The sequence below is a fragment of the Montipora foliosa genome, chromosome 2 (genome assembly GCF_036669935.1).
Source record: "Montipora foliosa isolate CH-2021 chromosome 2, ASM3666993v2, whole genome shotgun sequence".
Classification (NCBI taxonomy): Eukaryota; Metazoa; Cnidaria; class Anthozoa; order Scleractinia; family Acroporidae; genus Montipora; species Montipora foliosa.
Window position 1 is genome coordinate 2178061 of NC_090870.1, and position 15000 is coordinate 2193060.

The following is a 15000-nucleotide window of genomic DNA, read 5'->3' on the forward strand; positions in this document are numbered from 1 at the left end:
TTTGCACTAATGCCAATATATTTTTGTGTTGCATGGGTAGATCAAAATGCTGAAGTGTGGAGCTGTATCCCCCTTTACTTGTTAATCTTGTTTATTAATTTTAGACGATAACAAAATCTACGGTTGGGGAAACAGTAACAGTGGCCAGCTGGGAATGGGAAACTCTGAAACCAACCTTCAACCAAGAGTACTTCACCTAGCTGTATCATCAGGTACCAAGTTGGCAGGTATCGCTTGTGGGACAAGGCACAGTTTCATATGGACGCAACAGGGAGACTGTTTTAGTTTTGGCAACAACTACAGTGGGCAGTTGGGCTATGATTTTAGAAAACCTGATTTCAAGGAAAATCAGGTATGCTGAATTTTGTCTGGAATCAGTTACCTTTTAAATACTACTGTAATACTTGAAAATATTTTCTCTTTACATGTACATTCTTTTTTTAAAATTTATGTCTTGTTGCTCAAACAATACAGGTAGCCATTCCTCAGATGTGTTCAAGGTAACTTACATGCACTATCTTTTTCTTTAGGGGGTGATAATCAGATTGTGCAAGCTTTACATGTGGTTGAAGTGATTTGAGCTTACTGAGGAGAGCAATGTGCACATGCACTAAGGGACCAGTCATTATTTATGTAGAGGGGGAAGGTGGGAGAAAAAATAGGGAGGGGGGGGCAATGCTATTTTAAATTAGCAAAGAGGGGGGGGGGGGTCATATGATTCAGCAAGAGTTATAAGAAGTCAATTCAAGAAAGGTAGACTTGTGAACCAGTTGGATAGGATGGAGTATAAAGATATTTAAAACACTGATACTCTGATCAGTAATTTAACACCATGACATTTGTAGTTGTGTCCTCAACATGTGAATTGAAAAACAAAACACAATAACATTGTTTGTAAAGCCAGCCAGTGGAGGAAGTCAACTTGAATCTTGAAGGAAGCACCAAATCCTTCATAATGCTGACCTCAGTTAGCAGTTCAAAGTAGTTCACTAACTAAATACAACTTTTACAACTCAAATACTGCTATACTGCTATTGATTAATCATGTCTTGTGATTTTAACAAAAACAGTGCAGTAATATAAAAACTTGAAATAAGTTTTTCTTTCAAGTATGACAGTTCCTTAACTCCACGCTCACAGTTGGAAACATCAAAATGAAGGACACTTGATTGACAGTTCAAATATTTACCATAGCAAGCATCATTATTGCTACTCAAAAGATAATTAACTTTTTGTTCTATTTTTTCCATTTTGATTTTTGTTTTCCATCTCTTTTTTCTCTCATTGAATACATGTAAGTACTCTTCAAATGCACATTCAGTCATGTGCGGTCTTGCAGCTTCAAAGATCCTTGGCAAAATTTCTGATCTACACGATACACTGATTTTGTAATTTAAGAGGTTAGTCGAAGGTTATCAAAAATTAATATTAATAATAATTAATATAATTAATATTTTTTTATCACTGGCCTTCTAAACATCGAGCTAGTAGATGCGTGGTAGTGGGAGAGGGGGCGTCATGGTTGAAATAATTGATAGATAAGGGGGTATCACTTGCTGTTTGCATACCCTAATGGAGGGGGGGGGGGCACATAGAAAATTTGACATGCCCGACATTTTTCTCCCACCCCCCACCCCCTCTACATAAATAATGACTGGTCCCTAAAATAGTCTTTCTGTTACCAATATATCTCAGTCTGCTCTTTTAAGGTCATGAAAACTAGCTTTTCTCATTTAATTCATCTACCAATTATTTCTACAATCCAAGTTATATAAATACATGTATAACAGTGTGCTCTTCAATATAGCTGCATCCATTGTTTGTGGACACTCTGCTACATCGTCAAGTATCCGAAGTGGCCTGTGGTGCTCGTCATTCTGTGTTTTTGTTTACAAATGGACAAGTGGCAGCTGTAGGAGTAAACAGCAGAGGTCAAATTGGATGTGGAGACACAGTAGATGTTGTTTGTCCCAAGACTGTCTTAGATTTGTCTCCAATCTCTGTTATTGCATGTGGCGACAGTCATACTCTGGCAGCAGATGGTATGTGTTTGGTTTTTTTCTTCTGTTAAATCTACTGGTGTTGTGAATATTGCTTTTTAAATATTCTTACCCTCTCCTTTAAGGTCACTGTCAACCTTCATGGGTGTCTTTTGGAAAATCGCTCTTTTTCGAGTTGCTTTAAAGAAACCCAAAGAAACTATTATACCACTGGAAAGCTAACAAAATGTAGCATTTGAAAATGCCTGTATCGGTAAGGCTCATTTTTTAATAAACATTCTACACAAATCTGGGCATTCAATAATTATGATTAGCATTTATAGTTATATCACCTACTTCAAATTAATTTACTTATTACTGGGTTGCCAGTATGGCAAACCCAGTCGGAATCTGCGTTTCATTTGTTGGTTTTATTATTTTTATTTTTTTTTTCCGTGTCAGTGAAAGTCTTGCCTGTCACTCCCCTGCTAAGTGGTGTTTTTGTGCATAGAGCCTTCTGCGCATATTTTCTTAGGATCGAGAGGGTAGTGGGAAATGATTAGATTTCTCTGGTGGACACAGTAGAATGATTAACTTAACCGGCAATGGCGTCGAAAGTCATGTAACGCGAATGGTGTTTTAGTGGATCTTTAAACAAAATATACCCTTATGGAGCTCAATAATGGCAAGTCAATTGGATACGGAACAAGACAGGTGGTGAAAAAACAAATCTGGAATCTAAAAGGGACGAGTAATGGACTTCAACAACAATCTGTTGCCCATCGAGCCGTAATCAAAGTCAGCTGTAGTTCTAATATTTTACAAGTGTGGTGTTTTGTACAACACTGAAATCAAATGGAAAATTCTCTAGTAACTTATGGGTTTGACAAAGACAGAGAAGGAATTGAAAAAATTGGATCTGTGATCTCGGTTGTCTGGCTTATTTGTTTGCAATTCTGCACAATTCTTGTTAGTCAAAAATTATTTGAAAGAAAGCTTGTTGCCCTATTTTTGCTTGATAATTCAAGGAAAGGGTTTTGAGTGAAGGGTTTCATGCTGAACACTGGTGGGAAATTTATTTAGTTGCGTTTTTGACACGGAGTGTAATTTGACACGATTGAGTTTCTTGTCTTCACGCACGTAATGAAATAGGAAGGGTATAGGAAATATGTTGTTTGTTTCAAAAAATATGTCGCTGGAAAAGGTGGCCTTTATGAATTCATCATGTTGTGTAATATGCAAGCTTAACTGGATAGTTTTTATGGCAATAATAAAGCTGCATTTTCATGTCAAAATAAGGTAAGCGTCTTTCTGTTGTGTTTACTTAAGTAAATAGCCCATGTGGTGTAAACTTGATTTCCACTCTCAAAATTACCTCCAGAACCTACTTTTTTGCATAGAATAAGCTTTTGAAATGATGTTCTTGTCTTCTGTGGTGATACTTGACGATTCAGGAACATTTTGTGAAAAAATATTTATAACGCTTGATCTCGCGAACGTCTCCTATTATGCATAACATTCACTTGGCCTTTTGACATCCCTTAAAAAAAACTCGTAAAATATTCACGGACCGGTCGATTTCTCTGAAATTTGAAAGGATGATTGCTAACGAATGTAGAAAGATTTTTACAATAACTAAAAATTCCTGTGTTAAGCATTAGAATTCGACAAAGAGGTAAATGCGACTAAATTTGTTTCATGCATTGCTATTTTTGTGATTTGACTGTGGGCAAATTTTGACATAATATTTAAATTATGAAAAAATATCTGCAGATAGATTGTTAAAAAATCTTTATTTGAACATAAAAGATGCAATGCTTGATGAGAAATGATGTTTTTGCTAATACAATGTATTTGAAAGAAGAAAAATTTTTGCGGGAATGTGTGGTTCCAGAAAATATCCATACCCCCACCACGGAAGACCATTGGAAATTCCGAGGGAGAGGGGGGGTTAAAGGGCAGTAATTTCCAAGGGGTAGGGTGGTTTCGTGGGAAACTACTTTTCCAAAGGGTCACGAAACCACATACAAAACATTGAAAGCAACATACGATCGATCTGAGGCACAAAACACACTATCGGACGATGTTTTGAAACAAAAGTCAGTTTGAGATAAAGTTAATGTTATTAGCTTCAATGTTTTCGTTTTTCTTTGAGTTAGCTAGTGCTACAATCTCCCGAAGCTAAGACCAATGTGTCTTTCATTTGGGACGGATTCAAAACATTTAAAATGGCGGTCTCAACTGGAGTCTCGTCCCCAGACTTCCAGCTTTGTCTCTTTTTCGTCCAACCAACACTTCCGTTTGTCTCTTTTTCATCCAACCAACACTTCCGTTCACTTGAGTATCACTTTTCACTACCTTCACATGCAGTAAACACATTTTTGATAGGATTTATGTTTTACTGGGGGTAGTAACTCATTGAAAATGGGATAAGACGCAAGTTCCCACCATCTCAACGCTTGCGTGCAACGACATTTTCTTTTTTGTGGGTGGCATTTAGAGCACGGACAGGAACCGGGAGTCAAGTTTTTTCTTCTTTGAGTAAACGCAATATTTATTGCGGCCTCGGGAAATGATTGTTGAGGTTCAGTTCGTTATGTCAAACTGGAAATTCTAAAACAGGAGTTTGACTACTCATTGGAGGAAGTAAATCGCGGCAAAAACAATAAGATTCGCCCTCTCGATTCCATCCGTGGCTCAAAGGCAAGCAACAGTGAGGCTGTGTGTCATTTACCGGCGAGAAGGACTGCTGGAGAGTCAGTAAATTTGAAGACTGCACATAAATCGCCATATCTAAGTTTACAAATATGATGGATTATTTTGGTGTCAATAATATTCTTTGTAAAACAATCGCCTTTGTGACGACGTTCACGAAACCTACCGCGTCAACATGTGTGGTCCCTAAATATTAAAGAATCAACCTGAAGAAACTGACAAAATGTGTAGAAAAAGGAACCTTGTAAGTTTCTGTTTTATTTACTATGGTTTGCGAAGTTGTTTAAGCGAGTGAAATGTTCTCATCGAAGTTCGCACAAAAACGTGAAACAGTCGATGTGCAACCCAAATGTTTAAGCTTTGCAAAGTTGATAGCGCACAAGCTAAAAGTTTAGCTGAATAATGAGCTTAACAAAGCGTTATATTTTTCTAAAAGTTAACCTTAATGTTTACACTGTTGTAATAAAATTCTACCGCAATTACGTAACTAATTCACTTTCGTTTTTATAAGTAAAAAAATTTTGAAAATTCCTGAGGGGAGGGGGGGGGGTCATCAAACATCCCCCTGGAATGGAAAATCCTGGGGGGAGGGGGGGTGCAAATCAAAAAGTCTTCCGTGGTGGGGGTATGGATATTTTCTGGAACCACACAATCGCGGTGAAAATGAGTTAGCAAATTTGCATACGTGCGTTGAAATGTGATACGCGAGGAGACAGGAATTTTATTTCTCTGACAAATGATTTTGTCATTGTAGTGTAATATGAAATTTATTTGGGAAGCCAACAATATTTCTTTAACTTCCTGGTTAATCCAATTTATTGCTACGACTTGCTAGTACGAAGATTGTTTACCTGAAACTCACGCTTTTTGCGAATTTTGAGTGTCATGAAATTACATAAGTTGCGTGACAATATATCCCTTTACTCTAACCCAAAAACATTCAGATAGTAACAAACTTTATATTTACTTAACCATTTCTTTAATTTGCTTTTGTGCTTGCCTTTCTTAATGTTTAGATTTTCAATTACATGGCCACTCAACCTCTCGATTGTGTAAATAGTTCACCCTGAAGTCAAAATAGATACGTTTCTCAGGAACTTTGGTGAGCCTCTGCTGGCGCGACATGTGGGTGACCCCTCAAATGGTCTTAATGACGCCCCACTTGAAAAAATTAACTGGAACGCTGCAGTTCAATACCGCCCAATTCAGTGCCTTCCTTTTTTGTGTAACGCGTACCACAGGCAACCCAGTGTAAGCTTCTTGGAGCTTCTAGTTTCACTAAAAATCTAACCCTAATCCTTTTGGGTTAAGTTTATGAGCTCTTTTCATAAAAAGTTCTTCCCAAGTGGTAACTCCTAAGGTAACCAAAGTTGGATACTCTTTTGAAATGGTTTTCCTCTCAAGGTTATTTCAATATGTAAAGAATGTGAATTGCTTGTTTTGAACAGCAACAGCATCTATTTAGATTGAGCACCAATCCTTTGCCTGCTAACAACTGCGTGGTGTAAATTAAGTCATTAATAATGATATTTTTGAAAAGCTGGCTTGCAGCCTAATGTACGTATGCTACAGGTTTTCCCCATGGATATCTTCAGATTGAAGCAAAATTCATGACGAGAAACAAAATAATTTTTCATTTTGTTATTCATTTTAGCGAAAGTTGTGGCAAAGGGGCAACTGCTAACCCTTTTACCATATTTCTTAAAGTGCTACTGTGATTGAATTTTTATGCCTTGCATTTTTAGGTTCATCATATAGAATTCCAGGAAAGATTAAAAACGCTTTTTAAGTTTTAGAAATATCTGCATTGGTTCTGGAGATATTTAAGTTTGAAAAATGTGTGAAATGTGCAAATTAGAGGGATGATGGCGTCATTCACTCAACCCAATATCACATCTACTGTAGTATATAAATAGTGCTACCTCAGTCAATTTGCAGCAGAGACCACTGAAACTTGGTAGGCTAATAGCTCTACAGGCAACACACCTATGGCCATAAAGAAATTGGTTCCCTTGGCAACTCACTCTTTTCCAGTCTCCTCCAACCTGATTTCAATATTTTTGGTGATCTTAAGCTAGAAAAACATTTAAAACAAGGCCACAAACTCGACCCAACATGTCTAAATTATGTGTGCAGGATCATGCAGATGAGGCACCACTGGCAAATATCAAAACAGAATGCCAAAGGTGGCCAGCAAACCCTTTAATATGAGGTCTAGAACCCAGCATGTTACCTTGGTGACAAAACTGGTATGCTCATATTGTGAAGCACATCAACTAGAATCCTACTCCAAAGAATCAAGGTTTTCTGATACAAATTGGCTGAGATATCTTGTTTCACCATATTTGATCAAAATTTGGTTGAGTTTATGATGTCATCCCTTGGCTAATTTGCATATATATTTGCATATATATTTGAAAATAGCAAACATCATTCTTTTTCTCATACAGACTGTAACATGTTTTTGTCTTAAAATGGCTTAGATAGTAAAGATGTGAATTTCATCAGGTAGTACTTTAATAGCAGTGGTGAGAACTAGTTGCATTTTGCAACTCCTCCAGATATTTTAGTTGCAAGAGAAAAAAAGTCAGTCTCAGATGGTACTGTATTGGTTGCAATTTCGAGCCCAGGTCTATACTACAAACATTGTTAAGCCCAGTATTGATCCTTGGAAAATCCCATACCAATAGCTGGATTTATAGTTAGTACATGTCATACTGTATGTCTTGCTTCGGAGAGGGCGTGGTGAAGTAATCTTCAAACCATCTTATTTTTCCTCCAATTGCACCAACATAGCACACAGCACACTTGTCCAACCCACTATGTTCCAATACAATACAAAACAATACAATACATACTTAGTTGATGGCTCCCCATAGGGGCTTTTCAGGGCCAATGAAACACAACTAAATCCCAACTGGCTGGAGGCAAACCAGTTGGCTATTTACAAGTGCAGCTGGGAAGTTGAACCAGGAACTACCAGGAACAAATTCGACCAGTGGTCTGAACGTGTCTTGAACCCAGGATCTCCAGATCTCAAGGCAAGTGCCCTAACCACTGGGCCACACTGCCTCCTCCTCCCATGAAAAAAACCTGCACAACATAATTTATATCAAACTCTCCAGCTCCTCTTCAGTCCTTCCATACAGCTAGTAATAATAATAATAATAATAATAATAATAATAATAATAATAATAATAATAATAAGCTGGCTGGATAGGGATCCATATGGCATCCATACGTTTTCACTGTCATAATAATAATAATAATAATAATAATACAAAAAAGAAGCGCACGTCTACTAATTTTTAATTTGCTTTTAGGAAATGTTTTATCGCGATTTTTCATCATACGGTGTACCAAAAATTCTAAGAAGTCAGAGTCTTGAGTCTCCCTTTTCTTGCCTTGCTTCAATTCTCCCCAGTCTATTCTTGAGTGTGACTCACCATTGCTTTGTATCGCACAAGTTGAGGCGTAAGACAAAACGGAGGCTGCAAGCAGTCTAATACTTACAAATTTAATTGACTTCTCCCCTTTAGGGGCTTTTAAGGGCCGATGAAACAAATTCAATGAAACAACAACAACAACAACTGTTAAGAACCCCAACTGGCCAGAGGCAAACATGTTGGCGATTATCAAGTGCAGCAGAGAAGTTGAACCAGGGTCTACCAGGATCAAATTCATAAAGTGGTCAGAACAGATCTTTAACACAGGATCTCTGGACCTCAAGGCTAGCGCCCTAACCACGGGGCCACACTGCCTTCAAATAATTTATCTTGAAGTTTAGTTAAATGAAGTGAACACAAGCCTCAATAAATTTTTCAACAAAATCAGTGAAAAACTGATAAGATTGCTTGAAAAAGAGAACATCCCGGAGGACGGAGAAGAGAAGAGTGAGATACAGTGAGTTTGCGTAGAAGATTCTTTGTAACAACAAATGAGTTGAGAGGTGATAAGAGCTGGGATGGCTGGAAAACGTGATTTAAAGAGGGCAACTGAAGGACCTATTGCAATCTAGGTCAGCATATTGTAAGGAGACCCTCTATTCCCGTTTCATTTTTGCCCACTCCATCTCCACTGATCTCTTTTCTTAATAAAAGCACCTGTGGCGGGCCGCCATGAAACACCAGGTCAGAAGATCATCCACCGAATTATCTTTCGTGGACAACATAAAAACATATACAAAAGAATGATGACCAGGAGTTTGGCCTATGAAGCATTGTTCGGAAATCAAGATATCAAAATGGAAAGGTGGTTTCAACACCTGCCCTGAAGAACTCGACCACAAATACACGAAATCTCCTTGCAATACATGCAATTTTTGCAGAAATGCACCATCTCAAAGCCGATGTGGATTGCCTCTGTCTTTCAAGGGAGGCTGGTGAGCAAGTCCTCCTTTATCTGGAAACAAGTTTGGTGGGACTGGACAAGTATCTGAAACATTCAGAGGATGCATCGCTCCAACTAGTGTCCTCCATTCAAAGGAAGCCCAAGTGTTTGTTCGAGAGCTGAATTTGCCATACCAGTTCAAAAGTGCTCGGAATCAACAATCAACTTTGCAAAAGGAGCAAAGCAAAGCTGAAGAAATACTTCAGATTGCCTCCAGCAATGGAAATCCAAAGCACTCCATGGGAAGTACCCAAAGAGAATAACAGAAACAGGTGTGGATTACCACTTAACCAACCAGTGGTTAAAGAGTTGCAAACTGAAAGCAGAACCAAGGGGTTGCAAAATTAATGGCTTTTCAGGACCAAAGCCTGGTCACTACACCATACTGTGCTAGAATTATCCCCATGTGTAGGATATGTAACAAGTACAAAGGGACAGTTGACCCTGTTGTATCTGGCTGCCCTTCTTAAGGAGATTACAGCCTCAGACACAAGTATGGAGCAGCAACATACATGCATTAGAGAGACTTCTAAAACTATAATATCAAAACAGAAATGGTATCATTATGCTGTAGAAACAGTAACAGAAAGTTAAGGAATATGAAATATGCTGATAACGGCAGACCAAGAGATAAATAAAATTGTTACAAATCAGATATACATGTAGTAGTCAACGATCATAAAACCGTGAATAATAATTATTATTGCAAACTAATAAACTGGCAATCCCATCAGACAGGAATACCCCTATAAGGGCCGGTCAATGAAAACTTACACAATGTAAAGATCCAGAAATGGAATCAACTAGGATGTGGGGATTATGCAAAGAAACTGTTCTAGTATTAATAGGAGTGCTTTGAATCACCAAGAAGGTCCTGAAAGGACAAACAGGGAAGATCCCAGGCCCTTTTAAAATCATCGAACTACAAAAACTAACATTACTTGCCCCTGGCCCTGTCCATATTTTGAGGAAAATTGTACCTATAAAAATAATGAACCCATGGGGACCTTAGAACCATGGTTTGCACCCAGCTCTAGTGGAAGGAACCTTTTTTGCAAGAACACAGATGTTGATGATAATAACTAACTATACCAATTATTGATAGAGTGCCATCAAGCAACAGTTTGTATTCTGTGTAGGAAAAGGAAAAGGAAATGAAAGGAACTTTATTTAAGTGTCTATAGTTATTCTAGTGCTGGAGCACTATTTTGTAAACTGAAATTAACAATTAATGCAAATCAAGTCAAATGTTGGTTTTTGGGGAGAAGGAGAAACCAGAGTACCTGGAGAAAAACCTCTGGGTGCAGAGAACAGAACCCACAAACTCAACCCACGCTATGACGCACATTGGTGGGAGGCAAGAGCTCTCACCACTGCGCCGTTCCTGCATCTTGTTAGTGAATTACGTTTTTTTTTTTTTTCAGCATTTTACAGTTTCTGGGTGTATCATTTTAAAAATGACTACATTACTGATGTTATGTAACATATTGGCACTTGTAAGGTCCTATTTACACATGGAATGAGCATCTTTAAGAGGTTTAGGGTTTTTAATGATATATTGTTAGGATTAAAACTTCCCTGTGAAGCATGGGGAATTCTTTGTTTTTGAAAATCTTCTCCTTTATTGCATAATATAAATGAGGTTATAGTAATATCTAAATGAATGTAAACTTTTGCATCGTCTGGAAAACTTTGCGTATTTCCCACACTATTCAGAGCACACTATTACGCGCAATATGTGCAGGGGCATCAACGCCTGCTATCGCCAGGACCAGGGGGGCTACTAATACAAGGCTAACCCTAACCCTAAGCTACTAAGGAAAACGACTCGATCAAAAAATTTCTATGAAGTGGACAAATTCAAAAACACAGAAATACTAGCGTTTAAATTATAGCAAAACTTTTCACTTGGCTATATCTGCTGGTTTGTTGGAAATGGACCCCATCAATAAAAAGTTTATCAGGCTGTACAGTAGCTGGATAAAGAAAGCTGTGGCAATGAAAACCATTTTTAAATGACTATTTTAACAAGTATAATTTTTAATAGGTAAATGTTGTGATAGTAAATGTCTCTTGGTTAATTCCAAATCCATACATATTTGTCTGTTACAGTTGGTGGGCATGTATATGCTTGGGGATACGGTAAAGCATGTGGTTCCAAAACAGACCTTTTGTCTCCGCGCTGTGTGTATTCAAGCCATGAAGATGATGCGGTTATTGATTTGGCTGGTGGGGATTCCCACTCACTTATTCTGCTTTCAAGTGGTGCTGTTTATTCTTGGGGCAACAATTTTGAGGTAACTACATAATAGTTCATTGGTAGTTTCCATGATTGGAAGTTAGAAAATTTTGATGCTGATAAAACTAAAGAGTAAAATTCCAAATAAAACAGCAACAAGGACGACAATACAAGACTGTTATTCTTTGTATTCTCTACTTGTTTGTTCTTTTGCACTATATTCGTGTGGTGAATTTCATGCATGAGGTATTTAGCATTAAAAATAGCTGATGTTCTCAACACTCTTACCCATGATAATATGAGGTTTCTTGGCCTTTGTGGAAAATTTATCATCATCATCATCATTATTGCTGTTGTTGTGATTGTGATTATTATCATCGTTATCATTATTACAGGGTCAACTGGGACAAGGAAAGATAGTGAAGTTTGTAAGTGAACCAAGGGAAATATGCCACTCATTGCTTCCTGCAAAGGTTGTCAGTATAGCTGTGGGTGAGACCACGTGTGCTGCAGTCACTGGTGAGTTGTTTTGTCTGATCAATATTTGGTATCTTTCTATCCAGTAGACAGTGAACGTGGGTGAAACCAATGCCAGTAACTTCAAATAAGGCAAGGTGTGTAATGTTAATTGTTGGGTTCAAGTCTTGAGTTTTTCCTTTCTTTTCTGATCATGCAATTTCAGTCGATATAAGACGAAAAATTTTTCTCAGGTAGTTACGGTTGAGATCTTTCTTTATATGCATCTTGATAGAAGTGATCCAATCTTATGGTGTTGCACATTACAGATGATGGCGAATTGTACATGTGGGGAAAAAATTCTAGCCATGTAATTCGTGACGATGAAAACAGCAGGTTTTTCCAGTTTGAGCCACGCCTTGTGCCTTTGGGAGTATGGAGAGCTTTAAAAGTAAGTACTTTCTCATTCCAAAAAGTTGAAATGAATTTACACGTCAATACTCCTCACATATAGAATATGAAAGTGCTTTGACATTTTAAGGTCATTTCAGTGACAGACTGACGCAGTCCCTGTCTTTTTAGGTTTAGACCTTGCTGTTTTACAAGTATGCTAAAGATTACTCTTTTTCTTTCTTAGTTTTAGTTTAACATTTTTTCAGTACTATTCAGTTCTTTCATTCCTCACTGCATAATTTTGCCTCTTCTTGTCCTGGTACAGATAAATTTTCCCTTGACCCTCTCTTTGAAGTTACGTGATACAAGACAAACCCTATACATTCCCCTCACTTCTGTCGATTGAATGGACTTCCTGGAATCCATGTTATCCTTTTCATAATTTTCCTTTATGTAAAAAAGTGGAGTAAATTACCATCACAAAAAGTCCCTAGTGTTAGGGTTAGGGTTAACCCTAACTAGTGTGAAGTCAACTAGGAAATGGCTTATTTCTATTCAAGGTTTTTTTTTTGTAATTTTTCTCCTTAGGTTTCTTGCGGGTCGTGGCACATTACCTGTGTGGTGTCTGCCCCTCCCAAAAACAACTTGAACAAGTCCATAACAAGCACAGTCTCATTTACTGCATCTCGTGAAGCTTGTGAAGTCTCCGCACTTTACACGAAACCAAACCAAGACAGTGATTTCATTGAATATGAACTATGTACTGAAGATGGAAGAACAATGTGTCTTAAAGACGAGTCCTGTCATTGTTGTGATCAGGGAACTTTCATTGGCAGAAAAATGAATTGTGGTTTTAATGACAGTATTTCCTGTGGTGAATTAAAAGATAGTGGAAAGCAAATAGGACGAGAAGATTATGCAAGTACTTTCCATGATTTTGAGTTAAGATTTTGCGGTTCGGACAAAAGGAAAGATGGTCTTTCTTCTTTGAATGATTCAACTAACACTTATCTCTTGACAGATTGTGACTTTGAAGAAAAGCCTTCTAGGGGCTATAAATATGTGTTTAAACCCGACGCCCATTCGAATGTGGACATTAGCGAGGTTTTTAAAGGCGGTATTACAGAGGAAAAGGAAGGCATCAAGTCTGATGCACAGTTAATTTCCGAAGTAAAGAAGGATGACATAATGTCATCAACAAGTATTCAATCAGCAGGAGGGGTTAGCCGCAATTCAAACAATCTTCTGTCTTGTGGACAGGTTTTGCCCAAGGAATTGTATTACTTAAATTTGTCAACCGTCGCTGACCTCGAAAAACCACAGGAATTAACTTGTGAGAGAAACAGGAAAGCGATAGTAGAGGAAAAACCAGTGGATACTTGTCCTTTTTCGGGAGAGAAAGACAACCGTAGTCCTATTCCGGACGTTTCATTGGCTCTTCGCAGTCGATCCCTAGAAAATTTTACATTCTGCTATAAAAGTGAAGGTTCAGAAAGAGGATCAAGACAAAATCGAGCTTTTTCTACTCACGCTTCTTCCGTAGGGCACTTAAATCGAGAGAGGAGACCTGCGAGAATGCTTCGCCGGACATCCTCTGAGACGGTAAAGCATACAAAGTAACTGACGTCCAAATTCACTATTTTTCAAAGCAAGAGAGTTAATTTGCGAATGCAATTCTCAACTGCTATAATGGTATTCATCTCTACCTGCCAAAAATAGAATATTAACATCGCAGAGGAAGACTAACAATATTATTCTGCTTCAATGCCTTTTTTGTCAAATAACCAAATTCCAAATCAAATTTGACTTACTCTGGATTCCCTATGGGTTATTTCATTGTATTTATCCACTTGGATCACTTTTACAAGGTTTTGGTCTAATTGCACACTCTCTGTTTGAAAATCAGTTTTAAATAGATGTTCTATTTTACAGGAGTACCATCTACCCAATCAGCCTGTGCACACAGTGGACATTGGACTGCCAGCTTCCGTTCTTCAACCTCACCCTCCTATGGATCGAACTCAATCTAGTCCCAGTCTCTTCTCATCGAACTTAATTATGAGTCCATGCACTCAGCGAAAGAAACGTTCGTTACCGGCAGAGCCACCCAGACTACCATTAGTTGCAACTGTTAATGACGGCAGTCTCCCTCCCAGGCCCCCTGCTCGCTATAATAGGCGTTTTCTTCAGGTTAATCCCGTATTCTCATCCGCGACATCGTGGAGAAAGAGAAAGTAATCAATATGATCCATCAAGCAGCCACCAAGCTATGTGTCTTCATGTGAGTGGAAAGAAACTGTCAATTGAAAGGCTTAGAGGAAGGTAGAAGTTTGTGTTACCGTTAATTTTAGGTCTGGGTAAATGCAGCATTTTATCCTTACTTGAGGAGCAACATTTGGGGGACACTTTGTGACGTTGATTTTCTGTATTACGAGACACGAGTGATGTTGAAGTTGGGGAAAAGAGCAAGGGGACACGTCGTGACGCTTATTTAAACCTCAACCTCGTTCTCAGGGTCCTCTCTCTTCTTCCCTTGAGAAAGTACCCTGTTTGTGGCTGGTCACGTGTTTGCTAGATTTTTGTAGGTTGTGGAAAGTTCATTGAAGGGAGGGGCATGATGGTTACATTTTTGTCTCCACTTATAAGCCCAGCAGGGAGTGGAAATTAAGCATCACTTGGTGCGGGAATGTCTATTGATCTAAAACATCCAAAAAAGATCTGTAAATCCTCTGTGCCCGTGGATATCAATTCGTGTCATGTTCGGCTCCAGAATAACGTCTGTATGCCGTATTTACTCAAATAAACGCGGCAGATGGAGAAAAAGTACCA

The 15000-nt window shown here is 38.2% G+C and overlaps 1 protein-coding gene across 1 annotated transcript in view; it reads left to right on the forward strand.

Annotated features, from left to right (window-relative positions):
* LOC137992016 (uncharacterized) overlaps positions 1–15000 on the forward strand; it is an 18465-nt gene that overhangs the window by 735 nt on the left and 2730 nt on the right. The window contains exons 3-9 of the mRNA XM_068837062.1: positions 105–352; positions 1808–2042; positions 11196–11380; positions 11718–11841; positions 12108–12229; positions 12760–13773; positions 14104–15000. The exon at positions 14104–15000 is cut by the window's right edge and continues 2730 nt beyond it. Coding sequence (XP_068693163.1) covers positions 105–352; positions 1808–2042; positions 11196–11380; positions 11718–11841; positions 12108–12229; positions 12760–13773; positions 14104–14409 — 2234 coding nt within the window. The 3' untranslated portion in view covers positions 14410–15000. The remainder of the gene's footprint in view (positions 1–104; positions 353–1807; positions 2043–11195; positions 11381–11717; positions 11842–12107; positions 12230–12759; positions 13774–14103) is intronic.